Consider the following 22,427-nt stretch of genomic DNA (forward strand, 5'->3'; position numbering starts at 1 on the left):
TTATAAGGACCCCAAGTATCAATGTGTATCAAATCAAAAATTCCTTCAGTTTTTATAGCACTAATAGGAAAAGAGGATCTAGTTTGCTTGGATTGAGGACAAACATGACATATAAAATTAGAATCAGAGGACTGCTTGGTGAAATTGAAATGTTTCATTGCTGATAGGGGCAAGTGCCCAAGTCTAATATGCCAGAGGCTTACATCAGGGATAGAATTAGCAACAACTGGAAAAGAAACTGGAGTAGAAATGGAATTTCTTCCTTCTAGAGAACTCATAGACTGATTGATAAAACTTAAACTAGACTTGGAAAAAACAGGCTCCAAGAGATATAATCCTTTTCTAAGTTCACCAAAGCTACCACCCTCTTTATTAAAAGGTCCTGGAAGAGACAATGACTAGAAATGAATAACACATTCCACTTGATTTGATCACTAAGTATATGCACAGAGAGGAGATTATACCTAAACATTGGAGCATGCAAAACATTATTTAGAGTGAGACTTGGTAGAATAGAAACTCTACCTATGTGAGTGACAGCTACCTCGAAAGAATTAGGTAAACTAATACTTAAAGGAAACTGGAGAGGAGTCATAGAAGAGAAGGAAGAAGCATCAAAACACATGTGTTCTGATGCTCCAGAGTCAATAATCCAAGTTGTAGAATTAAAAACATAAAAACATGTGCCTGAGTATTTTAGAATAGTACCAACAACTGCATTAGCACTGATTTCTGTATAAGGAACTGATTGTGATATGTGTATTTCCTTGACCATTTGAGCAATTTTTGCTCTCTGTACCTTGTTGAAATGTTAGAAAGAGTGGTTCCCTTCATTTTTGGAAAACTGATAAGAATTGTTGCCTCCTTCTCTCATATATCCTTCTCCAAGCTCATGAGCATCTTCTCCTGTGAAAGCCGCATATCCTTTCACCAAAGTATTCTTCCCTTTGGTGAACTCAAAATCATCAGGGAAACCGATATACCTAAAACAATCGTCCATGACATGCCCTTGCTTGAGACAGTATGTGCAAGTCACATTTGGCTTGTATTTGACTCTCCTTCCTTTGAACTTATGCTGACTGTTACCAGGTCTCTGTGTGCTAGGTACAGCTTTCTGTGGATAAGCAGGAGGTTTCTGATTTGCATTCCTGAAATTCTGATTTTCACTCCTGAAAGTTTGCTTCCCTTGACTTCCTACCATGAATGAGGATGAATCAGAGAATACTTGTGCATTCACATAGATCTCTCTCCGATTTTCATCCTGCAACAGGAGTTACTATGCAACATCCATCCCTGGCAAGGGTTTCATCAGCAGTATATTACTCCTTGCCTGTGCATAGATGTCATTTAGACCCATTAGAAATTGGATCAGCCTTTGATCTTGCAAAAATTTTGCTAATTTTGACTTTCCATCACATGTGCAAGCACAAGAGCATACAATGTCTGCATTCAAAGAGTCCAGCTCATCCCAGATCCTCTTCATTTTTGTAAAATAGCCCGATATATCAGAATTTCCTTGAATTAATATGTTTAATTCCTTTTGACGGTGAAAAAGCTTGGTACCATTAGACTTACCAAACCTTTGCTCAAGACTGTCCCAAAGCTCTTTGGCAGTGGTGGAGTAGATAACACTATCTCCAATATCTTTGGACAATGTATTCAGCAACCAAGAGATCACCATGTCGTTGCAGCAGCTCCATTGAGGAAAATCTGAAGAACTGAGATCTGGTGTCCTGCAGGCACTATTGATGAAACCAAGCTTCTTGGTTGATAGTGCTATCAAGATGGATCTCCTCTACCCTGGAAATCTTCTTCCATCAAACACTGTGTTGATTAGGTTCATCCCAAGAGAATTAGATGGGTGAAGATAGTAGGGGTGATTGGAATCCACAGCAGCTGCAGTGACTGGGTGATTGGAATGCACAACAGCTGCAGTGAAATTAGCAGTGTTGCTTCCAGAGCTGATGTTACTTGTTTCTCCTGTCATTTAGAGAATTGGAAATGTTTTGATTATGAAATTTGATGGATCGAGTTCACTACTCTGATACCATGTAAGAATGAAAGGAAGCTTGTGGTGAATTTCTGATCCTTTTCATTGATCATTATGTTCTCTCTTTATACAAATATTTGTTCAAAATAATTAAAGGAAAATGCATAAGAAAAATATTCAAGCTGTACACTTGTCCCAATCCTATATAAAGTATTCTAAGCATGTAACAAATTATGCTCTTTTCTATGTTGACTATATTTTTTTCTATGTTGAATATTGTGCTGCTCACGTGCTTGCTTCAGCATAAAGAATAGTGCTGATCAAAGACTTCACTATTTCTTCTATTTCTTCTTTCTTTCTTTCTACTACTTATGGATAGTGAAGCTAAATGGATCTTCTTCTCATTCTTCTCCTTTCCATTTCCAACATAACTTGTTCAGAACTAATTTTCCTATTAATAGGACTCTGGAGTGCTTTTTGTTTTTGCTTGATGTGTAACACTATGAATTGATTTCTCTATAACAACATACTCACTGTAGTCCCATAAAGTGGATTTAGAGAGGGTAAAATATACACAGACCTTCCCCGTACCTCAGAGGTAGAGAGGTTGTTTCCAATTGACCCTTGGCTTAAGGAAAAACAATCCAAAGTAATCTCGAACAAGAAGTAACAAAAGTACAAGAAAAAACAGATCATAACAAAACCAACAGATACTAACAGGACATAAACTACAACAGAACAACACAATAATCGGGGTACAAGGAACAACAGATAGTAACATAAATAGAAGGACAAGAAATTATAGGGGAAATACTACAACTATTAATATGAACGGACATAATTGATTTATCTCTCTTTGTTATTTTTCTTTATCGTTCTCCTATTTTTCTCTCTATTCTTCTAATGTTCTCCCTCCTCCATTCTGGTGCAAGGTGCAACATCATATATTCTTCCTTTCCCTTTTTTGGTAAACTGATCCCTTACGTGCAGGTCTTAAATATGCTTTGTTGCTGGGCTGAAGATTCTAATTCAGAAGCTTTTAAGTTGCATCTTCCACGATTATATGATTATCTATGGATTGCTGAAGATGGAATGAAAATGCAGGTCCAGATTCTAGAAACATCACTGAATAATAATCACGCCTTTAACTTCTAATTTATTGTTCTCCAAAAGTAGGTCTGTTTAACTTAATAGATATCAGCATTGGTAGAATTTCTTCAATTCCCACCATAGTTGCTCTGACATTAACTGTTTTAACATTTTTTTGCCTTATTTCTAGTAGTCTAAATATGATGTGAATGGTAAATTTTAGGGATATAATGGAAGTCAATCATGGGATACTTCTTTTGCTATTCAAGCAATCATTTCAACAAACCTTGTTGAAGAATATGGTCCAACTTTGAGAAAAGCACATACGTTCATGAAAGACACACAGGTATTGCCTTTGTTCTTTAGCATATATGTGGCATTTTTTCCTTATTTATCTTTATTTTCATCTCCGGTGTTGGTTTTAATGGCTAGCTTCTTTCTTTTGCATAAAGGTGTTAGATGATTTCCCAGGCAATCTTGATTTCTGGTATCATCATATTTCAAAAGGGGCTTGGCCTTTCTCTACTGCAGATCATGGTTGGTCAATTTCAGATTGTACTGCGGAGGGACTTAAGGTAGGCACTTTTGTTAAACCTTCATGACTCATTTAGACATTTTCATTTGTAGTAATCTCTCTATATCATGTCTATCAGGCATGTCTTCTACTCTCTAAACTACCTGTGGAAATTGTTGGTGAACCACTGAAGGCAAAACGTTTGTATGATGCTGTAAATGTTATGCTGTCATTACAGGTAAACGCATTTTTTCTTGTAATTGGAAAATATGTTTCGTTTCTCATTAGATCATCCTTTTGATAAGGGGTTGGCATCAGTCAGCTTGGTTTGGTTTAGCACAAGTCTAATTCAGCCTTTTGGTTTCTATTTGTCGATGTTGGTGACTGCAATCGAACCGTAGTAATTTCAGTTCAGAACAGTTTTTTCAATTTTGGATGGGTCTTTCAGTTATTAGCTTATCAAATTGACAATTTTATCCAGACGAGAATATGGGTCTCAGAAATAATATTTGATACTACATTGAGCCGAAGTTCGTGATGAGATCACAATGTTTCTCTTCTCGGACAGCTTAACAAACAAGACTGGCCAATAAAGCTCCACTCTCACATTGGCCACTTTCATGATTGTAGCAATTATCTTCCTATTACAACAAATGTAAGCAGAAGAAATAATAGAACGTAATAAAATGCATCAATAAAAAATCAGAGGAACAACAATCTAGCATGAAAGCTTACAGTGATGGGGATGTCTTTATCATTGAGAACTAAATAAGTGTTCATGCCAATCTAGCAAGCAACTTTTCCTAGCGTCATCTTCTACACAATTCTACTATGCTAGTGTATCAGTTAGGGGTTTACTGTGAAAACAAAATTAAATTTCTGCCCATATTATATGAAAATGATTCTTGATAGTTACATTAACTGCATTTGTTTTTTCTAATTTTCTTGAAACCGCACATTCCTTTGAAATATTAATGGAAGTCTTTATCTATGATGTAATCTGCAGAATCCTGATGGTGGCATTGGGACATATGAACTGTCAAGGTCATATCCATGGTTGGAGGTATTCAGTTTGGCAATTAACATTTACATCAAGGAACACACAGATATCTATAATCTTCTTAGATTGTTTTAGTTGTTCATTCATGTAATCAATTTGCACCAATCCAACTTTTTGGTTTTCTGTGCATTCATTTGCCTTTTTATAGCATTTGAAGTTTCAAATAATATTCCTGTTTCAGCAAAGTTAATATTTTCTATTTTTGCTGTTCACTGGTTCATCGGAAACTGTAGTTTTGAAGTAACTACTGTTTCTTGTGATCACAATTCTCAAGGACAACAGGATGGTTACCCTCAAAGTTTAGGGTGTCTTGATCTGTTCGAACAATATAATGACTGATGTCAAAGTCCAACAGTTTCAGAGCACCTGGTTGTATAAGTGCTGGGAACTTGAACGCTTTATGCAGATATCCATGGATGTGGGTAACTGCATCATGTTGTCTAAACATAATGGCAGATGTTAGCGTAGAACTCTATGAGTCTGAAGTTTGAACAGGCTACAAGAAAAAAAATGGGTTTGCAAAAATTTCTTTGATGTCACTTAGATCCCCAGATTTATTTAGCTATATTAGTTGTTTTGTAAGTAAATCAAGTTTCAGATGTTTTTGAAGGGTTCAATAGTCATCTTAGAAGCTAGTACATTGTTCTCCTTTTTGAAGTGATTTCCTGCTTTTGGCAAAATGGAAACTGGGGGGATTCTCCTCTAGGGTATGTATCCAAACCTCCAGCTAGCATTAACTCCATCGCGTGTCTCGTCAATCAATACTATGTCATATTATGCAAATAGCATACACCATGGTACCTCCCCTTAATATGCCGTGTCAATTTGTCCATCACCGAGGTGACTAAAAATGGGCTAAGAGCTGATTCCTGATGCAAGCCCATCTCTACTTGAAAGTATTTTGAGTCTCCTCCCTTCTTTCTCGTGTCTTGGCTCCATCGTAGACTTCCTTAATCGCTCTAATGTAAGCCACAAGTACACCTCTAAACTCCAAGCATTTCCATAGAACCTCCCTTAGGACTTTGTCGCATGCCTTTTCCAAATAAATGAACACCATATGTAAGTTGATTAAATGCACTTGAAAATATGGGTTCTCGGCACCAAAGCTGCTCTCATTCTCATTATTGATAATATAGTTAATATACTACCTTTTCTGGTGACGAGTATAAATAAGGCATGACTTGCATGTTTTCTCGTTCTTTTGCTTAGATTCCTAATAGGCAAGTCCTTTGTTAATGTTGTATTGTGTTTTCTTCCTTCAGATGATCAACCCTGCTGAGACTTTTGGTGATATTGTTATTGATTATCCGTAAGGCATCTACACCTGTACCTTGTTTCATCTACTAAACTAGTTGAGGTGTGTGCTAAAAAGTCTATAACTTAACATTAACCCTAAAATATTTGCAGTTATGTAGAGTGTACCTCAGCTATAATTCAAGCTTTGGCAGCATTTAAGAAATTATACCCTGGGTATCGTAAAAAAGACATGGAGCGTTGTATTGAAAAAGGTGCGGCCTTTATTGAAAAGGTACAAGCAGCAGATGGCTCCTGGTTAGTTCTTATTTAAGCCTGTTTCTTTTTTACCTTCTCATTTTCCCTCTTTGGCTAGTAAAACAATTAGAATTGCCTTAATCTTGAGGTTTATGGTTAGGTATGGATCTTGGGGAGTTTGCTTTACATATGGCACATGGTTCGGGGTGAAGGGCCTGCTGGATGCTGGGAGGAGCTTCAACAACTCTTACAGCATCCGTAACGCCTGTGACTTTCTATTGTCAAAACAAGTAGTGTCTGGTGGCTGGGGAGAGAGTTATCTGTCTTGTCAAAACAAGGTAAAAGTCATTCATACTGTTGGTACTGCATTGGCTATGCTGGAGTTATTTTTGCCTCTCAGTTCTGCATTGTAATTTTCAGTTTTTTCCCCACTTTTATAGGTGTATACAAATCTTGAGGGTAACAGATCTCACACTGTTTGTACTGCATGGGCTATGATGGCTCTTATTGAAGCTGGACAGGTACAAGTAATTTTCCACCACAAATATAGCTCATTCCAAGGAGCTGTTGGTTAAACCAGCTTGTCTAGTCAGAGCTTTTTTCTGAACCAAAAAGTATCTTCCAAAGCTAATTAGTTGATGGTTTTCCATTAGTTTGAAAGATTACTTTATTACTTCATGATAGTTGAACCATTGAAGGAATTCAATCACTAATTGGTATATTTATTTATGCATCAACGATGATAGATGCATGCCCTGGATTCTCATTGATGAAAATTACTGGTAATGTTGAGGGAATGGTTAATTATACCATTGGAAAAATTCTGTGATTTCAAGTGATTTGGGTAATGATGTGGTCGAACCACGTCTACAGTATGATTATAATATCTCTCTTTCTTTTGCCCATGTATTACCTGCTGTATTACTTTGTGCTTTATATACAATCAATGAAGTCTTTTATTTTGTGATAACTACTAAAGTATTATATTTTGTTGTGCAGGGAGAGAGGGATCCAACTCCATTACACTGTGCAGCAAAGGTATTGATAAATTCTCAGCTTGAAAATGGAGATTTTCCTCAGCAGGTAATTCTGCAGCCACTAAGATTTGTAGCATAAAACATACATGTTTCTAAAATACAAAACCAAAAAAATAAAATAAAATTTCAACTGTACTGTTCATCCAAGGTCTTCTGATACAACTTTGATCTGGTCTACAATATCGAGTGACATACTGAAATAATCGTCAGGCTAAACTTGAATGAACAGATCCATTCTAATTTGTTTAAAGATATTCAAATTGGCAGTTATGAACCAGTAGCAACTTATAAATGACTTCCAAAGGGTTGAATTGTGCTAGAAGTGTTTCTCCTTGAATAAACAATGTACCTTTTTCATTGTTTTTGTGTTGGATATTCAAAGAAAAGGAACACTCAAAATCCAGGGGCGGAGCTAGAATACGGGTTAGGCCAAATCTAGTAGCCATGGTCTAAACCGTGTATTTGTCTGAAGAAATCCATTCAATATTTACAAATTATTAATTTAGAACTCAGTAACTTAAAAAAAATTAGAATCCCGAACCCATAAGCTTCAAATCTTGGCTCCACTTCTGGTCACATCAATCTTTTCTCTTGAAGACAAGTGGATAAAAAAAATTCTTCCTCACTTCATGCAGTTCGCTTACCTAGAATAACTATCATACTTGGGTATTTGTAGATATTATTCTACGTGTACCTAGTCTAGTACATCATCTTAATTTAATTCCACAATTCTTTTTCCTATGCATGAACTAAGTAAATAATATTCATGCCTCACACAAATCTTAAAAATCTTTTCTTTCTTCGGACACAAGGTTCAATTTCCAATAATCCTTCTTGAACCTTGTGGTTAGAGCTCCAAACATTCGAAATTGTCAAATGTTTTCTTCCTCAACTCTTCCGTGATTGCACATTACCATCCTTTTGGGGAGTTGGGATAGTTTTCATTATCTTCTTCAGAAGACTCCACCTTATCTTCTGAGAAGATATTTCCTCTGATTTACTCTTACTGAGATTGAGTTTTCCATATTTACTGATGTGCTTTAGAAGGCAAGTCATCAGAACTTCCCTATTCACTACTAGTCTCCTCTTTTGGAGCTTTCTCAGTCGCCAGAGTGGTTCTTCTTCATCACTGTTTCTTTGAAGTATTATCATCTCCACTCGACAAATAAAGTAGCCTTTACTGGTTCTACAACAACATTTGGTCTTTTAGATGAATCTAGTTGTACAGGGGCCTATTCCCCATATTCTTCATCGAAGCTCTCATTGTTAGACTCAGCTTTCTCAGAATCATATTCAGCTTCATATGAGTCACTTTCTTCAAAGTTATCAAACATCTTCTTCCAAACTGGACTAGTCAACTGACCTATTTATTTTTTCTTGGCTGCCAGTAAATCTTCATTAGAACATGTTCAATTTTCTCAAGACTCCAAGAATTTCAAATTCACGGTTCCCTCAAATAAATTTGTCTCTAATACCAAGATGTTAAAATTCAGGGAAAGAGAATCACTCTCAAATCAATCTTGTGGAGGAACTGATTCTTGTCCATTTCCTGAGAACTTAAATAAAATAACTATAATACATAGGTATTAATAATAGATACTCTTCTAACAGGTACCTAGTCTAGCTAGTACATGGATCTGAATTTAATTCTATTCTTCTCCTCTTTCCAAGTACATGAAAGTAAATGATACACAAATGTACAAGTCTTTTCTTCTTTTAACATAAGCTAACAGGGTTAATTGATGAATCTTCAAATTTAATGTAATGCCTGAATTGATCTCATCTATTTAATTTTAGTGGAGCGCCAGAATCTGATTGGATAAAATCTTTTACTTGCATTTATGAATTAACAACTTCCACGAAGCGTAAATGTAGGAAAAATCATCTTGTATGTTCGTTGTTCATCCTATCGTAATCATAAAATTTTCTTCCTTAATTTCATGTGGCTTTGGTTGAAGTAATGCATGCGATGTATCACTGAAAAATATCACACCATTTTTAGTTGTAATGGTATCTTATTTACTATCTTCTCTTCAAGAATCATACCAAAAATTCAAATTATGTGCCTTGTAACTTATATTATGTTTGTTTAATTTGTTCTCAAAAACTTATATTTTATTTGCCATAATCTTGAATTTCCCAGGAGATAATTGGGGTCTTCAACAAGAATTGCATGATATCGTATTCTGCATATAAGAACATCTTTCCAATTTGGGCTCTAGGAAAATATCAATCTCAGGTACTTAAAGCTCAATGAATGGCAGTTCTAGATGAATTCATTCTCATCCTCAAGTTGTCAGTGAGCTATTTCACAACTTCTGTATTTCTTTATGAAGCTGAGTGAGAATAGTCTTCCTCTCTAAATAAGACTCTTTTAACGACTACATTGTGGTTCTACAAGAGGAGATGACAGTTTCTTTATAGGGTCAAAACTTCTTCCCAAGAGAGGGATAACTATGGAAGAGTTTTTCCACAAAGAAAATAAGGTAGGAAATCCAGGGCAAACGATAACTAATCTCCCCATTGGCTTGGATTTTCTGACATTTTTTTCCCATCCTTCTTATTCAGAGAATCTTCATCACTACTACTTTTCATGGTTAAAAATATTATGGTTTATGGCTTAATAGTTTGTTTTTGCTTTTAAAGATGCAGCATCATGAATGTTGAAAATACATCTGAAAATACACCTCTACATGTAGTACTCAAGACAAATCTTCACTATCGTAAAATTGATTGCAATTTGATTTTTGAACTCTCTATGAATTGTCTTCAACCTCGTTGAACCATTGATTTTGATACCACTTGTTGGGATTGAAATATTAAAACGTCATGTGAAAGCTAACAATTACTAACTTTGAATGACGATAAAATAAACAAAAAAGAGAAGTATAATATTTGACATGGTTTTATTAATTGATCTACAAATAAAACTAATATAAAGGAATATAAAAACTATCGAGAGGACAATCTCCTAATAAACCAAAGTATTTAAAGACTACATTGTGGATTTATAGTGTTTTTTGTATGAAAACATTAGATATTCTATTTATAGAACTCCAAAACTTTTCCTCCAAGAAAATGATAAACATAAAAGGGTTTTTGCTCAACATGAAAACTTTTTCAAAGTACATATAATTATGATAAATCTAAATAAAGTAGGAAATGCAGTGCAAACCCTAATATACATGTCAGAGGAAATTGTTTAAGGAGTTAATTCTTGCATTTTTATCTCTTTTCTACACTCCACTAAACATTAAACTTTAAATTATGCTTCGACATGTTGGCCCTTTTCCGTTTCTGTTCGATGTGATTTAGAAGGAAAGTATCTCTTGCTCGATGGAGTACAAAGTGATGATGCAATTTGTAGAAATATTTATGATAAACGCAATATAAGAAATTCAATTTATGTATCTAATACAGATCAAGACATGTTTATAGGATTTAGGGTATACTAACTTATCGAAGTTGTAGAAGTACGTTACGTCTTATAGATGATAGACAATCTAAATTGATCATTTATTTTTGTTATACTTTAAGTTGTTTGATTGGTTACAAGCCTTAGAAAGTTATTGCTAAGACTTTTCATAAGCAACATATATGAGCTACTCAAAAGTTACTTGTTTGTCTGTAAGCTTCTCCCGGAAGCCGCAAGAGTACTTAATTAAATGAACACACATAATTCAGTGTATCCACAGTTCTCTCCAATATGGATATTAATTAATAAAAAATGTCTAGTTAAAATTTTATTAGAAAAAGTTATGGGATAAATGTCACGATCCGAAATCCGGGCGTGATGACACTCATCCTTTTTTCACTAGACCAATCAGTGTAAACCCACTAAATGCGGAAGATAAAAACGGAAAACAATTTAGATAGATAAATATAGATAAAGCGGAAACTTAGTCAACTACAATATTTTTTCCACGGACTGGTTGTCACATGTACAAGCCTTCTAATTTCAAGATACGAAATAAATACAATTCTCAATCTTTGTATCTCGAATAGAACAAAGTAACAAGTAAAGAGGAATAGGAAAGATGGTCGGCATCAACAGCTACCTCTCGAATCGCCTCAGAAAGCCTCTGATGAAAATAAAAAAAGATGGGTCACTGTCCGAGCTCAAAACCTACACAAGTTTAGTCAGTAAGGAGTGAGTACCAACAACGCGATACCCAGCAAGTAAACAACTAGGACTAAGCAAAGCTAGTAAAATACACGTACTTTTGTCACACCATCCAACCCTAGACTACAACCTGCACAGAAATCAGCCCGATCTAACAATTCTAACGGCACAGTATTCATATACCTCAACAACAGTACAATTCAATTTGCAAGCGAATCAGCACAATCAGTAATACAAATCAGGGGAATATTAGGGGTAAAACAATCCATATTAGCAAAAAATGTATGATGCAATGTCACATATCGTGACATGACTGTCCTAAATGATACACATCCGCTGATCACCTCAAATCGGAACCCATGAGGGCCTCACATGGACCATGTATTTGCCGAAAGAGATCTCAATTATAATATCCGTCAAAAAAGACCTCGGCAAATTATCTCGACGGGTAGAAACCTTGGCCCTAATATGTAGCATCTCACTCATATCACTTTTCTCAGCCATCATAGATAAGTATATGCACAAGTAATGGGTGAATACAAAATGAATATTCACATACAATGCCATATAGTCCACAATCACCCGATTAGTCAATATCATAACAATAACATATAAATATATCCAACTATCCACAACAAGCCCAAGGTTCTATCATGTCGAACACAACATGTTATTTCATCTCAATTTTTCATTTATTACCCACTCTTTGTCATCAAGTTCATTTGAATATCAATAGTTCTTAAAACTACCTTTTATCAATCCTCAACACATAAGACATGAATTTATGATCCTACAAGTTTAAGAATAAATTTAGAAATTCACTTGCCTCGAATTCAGCACCGAACTACTCCGAAATTTGAGCTTTACCCTTACGCCGATGATCCAAATCAAGACAATCTGTTCAAATATGCAATCTCAATAAGAACACGAGTCTAACGATACCCAAATCAACATATTTAAAAATCGAACCGAATCTGATCCAAAACACTCGAAAAATCTGATTTCGTAAACGAATAGAAAAATTTAATTTTTTTTACATGAAAACGATCCTTGAAGTATTTAGAAACTAATGTTGAAAACCAATTTGAATTTGGAGTTGAAATCAGCCCTCAAAACCCAATTTAACTAAAATTCATGTTTTTGAGAAAACTCCCAATATCTGGATCTGAAACCCGACTTAAATCTGGAATATTTTTTAGAAAATATCTTACCCATGTTTAGAAAAGTTCAAATATGAAATCCTCAATTTAGCAAACTTTAACTTTACCGGAAAAGTTTAAATTATACGCGGTTAATATAATGAAAATAATTGATAAATCAAAAAATTTATGCCAAAATCAATTTACCCATAACACAAGGATCCCAATTATACTTTTTTCATCAAAAATGAAGTCCAGTGGGCAGTTCTCCCAGGGTTCCCTCATCTGAGATCTCTGGGAAAGAGGATCAAGTTAGCCCTTGCGAACATCTTGATGCACTATCGATAAAACCCCAAGAAGTTTACAGATAAGAAAAGAAAATCAGATGAAGAAATCATGAGAAAATATCGAATTGAGGATCAGATACTAACCCCCTTATTAATTGAAGATGAATCCCATAAGAATCACTCTCTTTCGAGCTCTAGAACCCCCAATATACTCAAAATACCAAATGAACACACTTTGAAATGTTAAATATCAGTACAGGGTTGTTTTGCACATGAAATCAACAGTGAAATTTTCTGGTAAAAAGGCCGTAACTTACTCATACGATAGCGAAATGACCCGATTCTTTTTTCTAAATGTCTTAAATAATGATATGGATTTGTTCTTTCAATCAAAACTCAATTTCGTATTCATTTTTTCAGTCAAATATCATTTCTTCTCGGTAAATAATTATTTTATATTTTATAATGAAAGTTCAATCTCGGCTTAACGAAAATGCACCAAACTTTGCAGATAAGTCTTATAATTCATACTCAAATTTTCAGAACTTTTGAATAATTTTTCGATCTTTAAACTAATAATAAACCCTTTATTTGCCACAATTTGCTGAAACAACACCAAAACATCCAAAAAGCTTAAAAGTTCACCCAAATCTCATTCGGCACTTTTCGAACACAAATCAAATATGCTACTAGCTTGGAAATGACATTTCAGACTTAATGAAGTTGTCAGAAGACAAATCCAAGGTCTCCTTGACTCGAAATTCATTTAGACCCAATTAAACCAATTTAAGGCTCAAAAGACCAAAATGCTCTCAACTTTTCCTCAAAATTCCAAAACCAATCACACCAACGGATAAAATGTGACTCAGGAAAACTAGCAGAACGGTTAAAATAGTTATTTCGCAAAAGTTTTCCAAAAATGACCTCCAGGGTCATTACAATAAAATCCTAGTAAATAAATAAGACTACACAAAGATAATACACATTGTTAGCTGCTTTATTAAAAACCTAATCAAAAATCCAGTTAGAGAAAATCTTATTAAGAAAAAAAGAGTACAACATGTATTTTAACTTCTCTTTATGAAAATCTTGGTTCAGATATTTAAGACTTTATATTCTAATATTGTACACCATCTGTTGAAGTAATTGGTAAGAACATGGTTAATAAATTCGTTGGATCAACTGATTGAATTTGTTGCACATCAATGTCACCATTCTTCAATAAATCACGTGAAGAATAGTTTTGATAAAATGTGTTTCATTATTCCTCTTTTTTTGAAGAATTTATTTAATTGAGCTATGCATGCAACATTATCTTCATACACTTGAAACCACACCTTTCTCGAATGAACTGAATCATTGGTTTTAATCATATCCATTCACTATTGTAGAAATAGCAGCAATGAATTATTTTATAGAGAGTCATGATATGATAGAAATTCTCTATGTAAACAGATATCCTTTTTTAAAATCTATCTTGTGTGGGTTAGATAAATAACTTGCATATGCATGACCTACACTACTTTTGTAGTGTAGAACAATCCCATATCAATGTTCCTTTTAGATATTACAATATATGTGTTACAATCTATTAAGTTGATTTGAGTTTTAGAACCTTTTTTTTTTATTTGAGACTTTCTGTAAATTCATTTCATGTTTTATGATTTGTGGGTATGAGTGACACAAGACTTTATGTAAATTCATTTCATGTTTTATGATTTGTGGGTATGAGTGACACAAGTCACCAGGTGATAAATGTGTTTTGAAATGCTTAAACAAAAGCTAGTATTTTTTAGAGAAATGAGTTGATCAAGGTAAAATTAAAGATATGACTAGACAATATTGAATTCATGATTTGAAAGTTCCTATAGGCTTGTGGGTTGATTTTAGACCTTGAAACATGTTTGGATTGCAACCTAAGGGGATCAATGAGTTTCGGATGTAAAAACCCTACTTAGGATTTATCCGATCTTATTTTTTTCCGGTACAACAGAAAACTGTTACGATCACAAGGTTATGGATCATGATTGCATAATGGATATGGTTCATGGGTAATAATCGCATGAAGGAGTTATGTGAATCATAATTATGTGGGACCCTCAGTTGATTATTCTTTGCGATTACAAAGGTTTCCTCACAGTCGAAAAAGGATAATGTCTGACATTATTAAAAATATTTCAATTTGGAATTTGACATTTCTAAACTGCAATGTTAATTACCCACTCATATGACAATGATTCATGCTAACACATCCATAGAAACCTTTACTACTTGCAAAACAAATTTAAATTCAATAAATCATGTCTCAATTGTTTAAATTGATCTTTGAAATGATGAAATATACTACTACACCCCATTTGAATTGAAGCAATTTTAATTACCCACTCATGCGACTATGATTCATTCAGAACTTGTTTTGGTGATCTGTAGTGCTCATATCAAGGAGGTTTTTAAAATGTAAATTCGACTATTTGACTCGGAGGTGATATTCTAACTTTGAAGTTTGTAATTACACTTGATTATCTCCTTGGTTTGTTGATTAGTTCATGATTTCATAGTGGAATGTCGGAAATTTCTAACCATAGGCTAGTATGCTTCGCAAGATGATTCGAAGGTTTTGATATTGGTTTGATTTGAAATTTTAAATTCAGAAGCTCTAAAGGGAGAGTAATCTAATTTTGGGATCAGTTTTGAATTTTGATCTGGGGCTCGAGCCGGCATCAAAAGATAGGGATTTTAATGGTCTTGAGTCGAAGATCTTTCTAAACTAACTTTTCTACCCTCACAAGGTATTAAGTATATTTAATAATAATTATTATTACAATTAAAATGAATGAAGTTGCAATTACTTTGCTAGCTTCTAATTAGATTACTTATTTAATAGTTAATATATTTTACATTACTTTGCTTCTAATTAGATTACATAGTTAATGGTTAGTATATAATTTACATTTCTTTGCTAATTACTAAAAGTAGTAAATCACGAATTAATTTTCAATGGGTTTAAGAGAACCTAAGGCATTTAGTTTGGCTAATGAAAAATTAAAGTTCACAAATTTCAATCTAAAATCAAATTCAAGTTCACAAATCATACGATTCAACCAAAAATCAAAATGAACTTCATAAAATTCACAAATTCAAGTTCATATATATCTAATATCAAATTGACCAAGTTCACAAATTCAAAATTCAAGCTAACAAAGTTTACAACTTAAGAATTAATGTTTACAATTTTGATTTTTTTGAAATTCAGTAACAAAGAAAATGTTCATAAGATACTTAATAATGATCTAACAATTTAATAACCTAACCTAAAGGCATTACCATATATTTGTTTCGCTAATAATGTGTTCAACCTAAAATCAAGAACCCAAGACACTTAGTTTAATTTTGGCTAATAATAAATTTAAGTTAACAAATTCAACCTGAAATCAAATTCAAGTTCACAAATTCTAAACTTCAAGATAAGTTCATGAATTCTTCAATTCAATTTTTCAAAATTTCAAGTTCATAAATCTTATAATTCAACATTTCTGAACTTGTAATGATCCTCCAGGTTATTTCTTCCGTTTTCCAATCTTTTTAGCGTTTAGAGTTTTCCTGTAGCGATTCCAAGTCATTTATGACTTGCTCAAACTGACAGTTCGATCGTTTGGTCGTTCGTTTTAGTTTTATGCTAGTTTTTGTGTTTTGGAGCTCTTGGAGTTTAAACGATTGACTAGTGGCATGGTCGGCTCCGTTCCGAGGCTTTCTCTATAAGTTTGAGCCATTAGGCATTTTAGCCTTTAAGCTTTGTTCTAAGTTTGACTTTGATCAACATTCTTGATAAACATTCTTGAATCAAAATCCCGCCAGCGCCTTTAGCTTTAGAATACCAAGTTTGATCTATAGCGACCTTTCGTTTGGGTCCTGAGGCCCCCGGTCTCATTTTGAGCCTTTTTGTGGATTTTGGCTTAAAATAGCTCTTGAGTGTGGGATCTACTTTTTATCGAGATGACCTTGAATGGAGATTTTGACTGCTGCATTGAGTCCAAAATGTCGTTTACAAGCGGTTTGCACTTTTGGTTTGCGTGGTTTGGACTCCGAATGATTTTTGAGGGTTTGTTTGAAGTTTTGGGATACTTAGTCTCTTTTTTTTTCTGGTTTCTGGTGCCATGGCTTTTGTGACCAAGGGTTGGCTTTTGCGGTAGCCTCTTTAGCAACCAAAAGTAGGCTTTTTTGTGAAGGTCATCAGTGGGGCGTGTGTCGCGAAAGCGACCGACTCATTGCCTTAGCGATGGCCATGTAATGACCCTCAAGGTTATTTTGAAATTTTTCATAAAATAACCATTTTACCCCTTTTGATAGTTATCCCGAATCATTTTTGATCAGTGTTTGGAGTTGGTTTTGGTAGTTCTTTAAGAATTTGAGAAATATTGAAGTGTTTGAGTTTTGAGAGCTTAAGTTGTTCAAAAGTGGTATTTGGTACCAACCGAAGCTGCGAGTCTCGGAATGGAATTTTATCTGTTCCATTAACTCTGAAATGTGGAATTTGGTTTAGGAGAGTCGTCGTTTCTGAATTTGTAGTTTGTTTCAGCGATTTGAGGTCTTAACTTGGAAGTTGTAGTTATTTTAGACTAAGGTTTGACTTTGGTAAACATTCAGAGTTCAGATGCTCGGATTAGATTTTCAATGATTCGGTTTGATTTAGGAGGTGATTTTAGGACTAGGAAGAGTTTCAATGTATTTTCGGGAGCTCCGATGGTGTTTTGGTCTTTTTGAGTTCTAAACTAGTTTCATTACAACTAAACGGATTACGGGTCAAGGAGACCTCGAATTCGAATTCTGATAGCTTCATTGAGTCTGAAACATTGAATTTACTAGGTTTGCATGAATGGTTTGTGTGCACAAGGTTTCGAGCGAATCTCGAGGGTCAATTAGGAAGTTTGAGAAGTGGACTACTTTTGACTGCTATGTTCTGGTGCCATTGCGATCGCGGAGGAACTTTTGCTTTTACGATCTTTGCTTTAGCGGAGACCCTTCACTTTTGTGAAAAGGTCATTTTTTTGGGGATCGCTTTTGCGACTCAGTGTCCCTTTTGCGATGTGTGAGCCTGGTTCGCGATCGAACACCTGAAGGGGGGGTCTTGTCGGGGTTTCAACCCCATTTCTCTATTTTTGGACCTTGGAGCTCGAGATAGGCAATTTTAAGTGGTTTTTCGAGTCTTTCTAATTGGATAAGTGTTTTTAACGAATAATCTTCAATATCTATCGATTAAATTATGATTTCAACTTAGAATTCTTGATTTTTGACTTAAATTTTTCAAGACCTCAAAGTTTTTGTAAATTGGTGATTATGGACTGTCTTCAACTCCGTTTTTGAAATGGTTTTCACTAATGAAATTCAATTGCCTTGACGGGCATTTTCAAGCAAGAAATTCCATAATTTAACCCCCTTTTTCAGAACTAGAATATTTAGTCATTTTGACCCTTTTACCCGAATTTTGTGAAATTGGTATTGTTAGTTCCGGATTCTTATCATGAATCATTATTTGAGTAGATTTTGTTGATTCGTAGAGTCGACTTAAAGAGAAGGCCCAATTTTTGGAGTAAATTATGATTGATTTGAAGCAAGTTAACTTCTAAACCTTTGTTAAAGCTTGTAGAATCTCATATTTTCTTGTTATGTGTATTGGAGAGTAATGAGAATTGACTCTGGTTACTAGTCTATTGTGATTAATCTTAATAACGAAGAAGAGAGGGTAATAAAATGACAATTTGATGACTTGTATCAGAGTGATTGATGTGAGTATAACTTTGATATATTGCGGACTTGTGAAGTGATCATCTTGATATGAATTGTGTATTGTTGTTTCTATCATCATATTATCATGATTTCTATGAACATTGCTTATTTGCATTGATTTTGATATATTGTGATAAGATTGATATGGCAATAAATGCCGAAGAAAAATGGTTCCAGCGATGCCGAAGGGAAATGGTTCTGATGATTGATGATTATGCCGAAGTGAAATGATTCAGATGGATACATGAACCATATGAGTCCCCCATGGGTTCTGACCTACTAGTCAGCGGATGTGTATCATTAGGACATATATGCATCACTATACGTAACATTTTATTGCATTACATTGCATATCTTTTGCTATTTGTGGACTGTGTTTACCCCTTGTTGTATTGTGAATAAAACTATTGAACTTGATGTGATTTGACTGACATTGTTGAGCTATTCCTGATTTCGAGATACATGATATTTGAATTGTTAGATTGGGCTGATTTCTATGCCGGTTGTAGTTGAGAAGGTTTGGTTTGGATGATAGGAGTAGCAGTTGCATCTTTCTCGTGGACACCTCTTACTCTATTTATGTTTTAGTCCTATTCTTGAGACAAAGACATTGTGAATGTTATTTCTTTTCACTTATTCTATATTGCATTAGCATCTTGCACACATAACAACCATTCTCGGGGATTTTGAGTTTATTTATCCATTTTTGCTTAAATTATGTATCATATTATCTTATTTCTTTTGCATTTAATTTTCATTGGGTTTTAGGCTGACTTATCTCGGTGGGTTGAGATGAGTGCTATCATACCCTTTTTTGGGTCGTGATAAAATGGTATCAAAGCCTTAGATTCATAGATCTCACATTTGTTCAAGCCAACTCTAAGTAGAGTCTCGAGGATCGGTACGGAGACATTTGTATTTATCTTCAAAAGGCTATGAAGATTAGGAAAATTCCTTTTTATTCTTTCAATTTGTATCGTGTGTGGTTACTTGCATGGTGCTGAGTTGTCACATGTCCTTTTTGATAGATGTCTAGGACGAAGCTACAACTAGTGGTAGATGAGGGGAGGCAGTCCTCTGGGATGATATTAGGACCCCAGTTAGGGGCAAAGGTAGGGGCTTAGCTATATGTCATGGCCATGGAGCGGCATCAGGTAGAGGCCATGCCTGAGGAGCGGTACTAGTCAGAGGCAGTGCTAGAGTGGCTTTTTCTGAGCCATAGGTTGATGGTAGAGATGACCAGGTCCCTCCAGAGCTTACTGTTGCATCGGTGCTTTGATGAGAGTTCTAGGTGCACTTGAGGGTTTTACTCAGAGTGTGGGTGCGATAGGTACACCTGAAGGTTCTCAGACTAAAGTAAGGGCTCAGACCCCAGCAGTGTCAGGTTCTAATTTTTCAAGGTCCGATAGGAAAGCTATAAAAGAATAGAGCAAATGAGCAAAGAAAATATAATGAAATTGCCAAATATAAGAAATCATTTAGAAAAGAAGAGGGAAAGCCACACCCGAGCATAAATGAAAGAAGAGAATAGGGATGAAACAAGCTATGGATTGTGAGACGTGGAACTAAGCTAATGTAGTGTTTAGGATAAAAAAAGTCTAATCTAAATATACCACATGTGTCCCCGAGCCTACGTTACAAGCCAAGAAAGTCCTATTGTGATTCTAATTTAACTATGTAAGAGTCTATGTATTGAAAATAAGGGCAAGCCTATGGTATTGTGCATGAATGTTTGATTTTCTTTTGTGAGAGTGAGCGTATGCTGAGTCCTTGTTCTTGAAAAATATTGTGAGATATGTGTGAAAATGGGACTTCTTTTCAATGAGTGCACAGGTAATATTGTCGAAAAGTCATGATCTTGGTGATTGTCGTCTATGTATGTTAATGTGTCTATTTGTGTATTAATGTCATAAATTGATTCAAATGAGTTATCTTGATTTAGAGATAATGATTTCAATGATGTTTTAATGGAAAGTTGGAGGGTATTGTGAATTTTAAAGGCATAAGATTGCCACAGTTTTTTAAATCTTTTTTTTGCATAGCGTCGTTTTGTGATAGTAGTGTTGATTAAGGAAAAGAAACCGTTTAATGTTGATGGTGTTGATGTACCGTGGCTTTATGGTACATGTAATTTTTTAAACTTAAGAATTTGCATGTGTTTTAAGCATTTGTTAGTAGATTTTATTATTTTTGTCCTTTGTTTTGTAGGAAAATAGGCTGTGACAATGAAGAGTGGAAAACCAGTGGACACAGGTGAAAGTTGGCTTCTACGAAGCCAATATTTGAGCTGTAGAAAGTTCTACGAGTTGTAGGTGGAATTGTCGACGAAATGATGATTTGTGATGAAAAGTCTGGAGCTACGAGGGGTGTCTACGAGCCGTAGGAATTTTTATGACTCGTAGGACGAGGCATAAAAGATGAGAAGAGTATGACGCATAAGACTTAGCCTACGAGGTGAAGCAACGATCCATAGGAAGATGTATGTAGAAAAGAGATAGAATACTGACTTGAAGTTGTGACCACATCTACGACTTGTCTAATGACCTTCGATCTGTAGGCACGAGTCATAGACACCTAACAAACCAATGTTTCCTAGATTCATTTTATTTAGGATTAGTTGTCTATAAATACACTTTTGGGATTTTTTTATTATATTACTTACATTTTGGAGTTTGGGAATCAATCATAGGCTACTTCTATTCTTAAGTCTTGAATTCTTGGAATTTTATTATCAACTTTGACTTTGAAATTCGATTGAAGCTTTTGGATTTTCATACTTGTTAATTGTAAGTGCATAATTTATTTTAGCAAAATTATTATAAATTGTGATCACCTAATTATAAGTATCTAATTCCACAATTAGGGTTGTGGTAACCATGAAGAATTAATGACGTAGACCTAATAAAATATAATTCTTAAATAGTGTGCATACATGTATTATTTTTCCCTTCGTTTTGATTGCTTTTTAACGAGTGCACGTGTTAGAACTCGCCTTATTTTACTTTCCGTACCAAAGAGGTAACATATGGGAAATGGATTATACAATGGAGATTTGACGCTATCGACCCTTATCTAATAGCTTGAACGAATCAAAGGATCGATAATCTGGGATCACTGTGGTATCAGTGGTAAGGGTTACTAAAGCATACACCCATAGACGGACCAAGTTGTGTGGTGATAATCACTTATTTTCCTGACCAAGGACTTAGATGAAATTAACTTACGAATCTTGCATGTAACACACTAGACATGGATTACTAATATAAGGGTCTACTGAGTTAAGGATTCGTGGGGAACACACATACCCTATTTTCGTCTTTTATTGAACTCAATCACATGAAATTGTTACTTCACTACTTGATACTTGAAATTGAATCAATTAATTATTTTCATACAACCCCTCCCCCTTAAGGAAATAATCTACTACGAATACAAATAACAAATGATTAACCTAAGTCTAAACTTAATTCCTCATGGGAGCGATCCTAACCTCTGTTAGGTTCTATATTTGATCAACAACCACTTTATACTTATTTTGGGAGGTGTAATTTTGGCTTATCAGCGTCCATGTTCCTTTAGTAGCAATTTCTATTTTTCAGAACTACGTGCCACCATAGGATTTCTCCTGATTGGACATTAGCTTAGTGGATCCACATTAGCTTGGATTCAACCTTTATACCTTGGCAAGTATAGTGGGCACTTTTGGTGGGAAGATACACCATACTCCATATTATAGCTCACATGGTTATATGTCGGTTAATGATATCTCCCATAGTTAGTTAGATTTCGATTATTGCATGATCAAGTATTCAATTTATTAAATTATTTCAGTTCAGTTTGTCAGCTATTATATTGTTTACTTGATCATTACATCAATATGTTTTAAAGATTTATTGTGCTCAAATATCATATT

The 22,427-nt window shown here is 34.6% G+C and overlaps 1 protein-coding gene across 3 annotated transcripts in view; it reads left to right on the forward strand.

Moving 5' to 3' along the window:
* Positions 1 to 22,427, forward strand: part of LOC129903236 (cycloartenol Synthase-like) — a 45,734-nt gene that overhangs the window by 18,637 nt on the left and 4,670 nt on the right. The window contains exons 8-19 of one of the 3 annotated variants that reach the window (XM_055978758.1): positions 2,981 to 3,094; positions 3,303 to 3,425; positions 3,532 to 3,654; positions 3,733 to 3,831; positions 4,600 to 4,656; positions 5,916 to 5,962; positions 6,061 to 6,204; positions 6,305 to 6,482; positions 6,585 to 6,665; positions 7,144 to 7,227; positions 9,325 to 9,420; positions 20,723 to 20,988. In XM_055978758.1, coding sequence (XP_055834733.1) covers positions 2,981 to 3,094; positions 3,303 to 3,425; positions 3,532 to 3,654; positions 3,733 to 3,831; positions 4,600 to 4,656; positions 5,916 to 5,962; positions 6,061 to 6,204; positions 6,305 to 6,482; positions 6,585 to 6,665; positions 7,144 to 7,227; positions 9,325 to 9,420; positions 20,723 to 20,737 — 1,161 coding nt within the window. In that variant the 3' untranslated portion in view covers positions 20,738 to 20,988. Of the gene's footprint in view, positions 1 to 2,980; positions 3,095 to 3,302; positions 3,426 to 3,531; positions 3,655 to 3,732; positions 3,832 to 4,599; positions 4,657 to 5,915; positions 5,963 to 6,060; positions 6,205 to 6,304; positions 6,483 to 6,584; positions 6,666 to 7,143; positions 7,228 to 9,324; positions 9,934 to 20,722; positions 20,989 to 22,427 lie in introns of those variants that run through there. The other 2 variants (XM_055978743.1, XM_055978750.1) reach the window with 2 other exon arrangements.

The sequence above is a fragment of the Solanum dulcamara genome, chromosome 1 (assembly GCF_947179165.1).
Source record: "Solanum dulcamara chromosome 1, daSolDulc1.2, whole genome shotgun sequence".
Classification (NCBI taxonomy): Eukaryota; Viridiplantae; Streptophyta; class Magnoliopsida; order Solanales; family Solanaceae; genus Solanum; species Solanum dulcamara.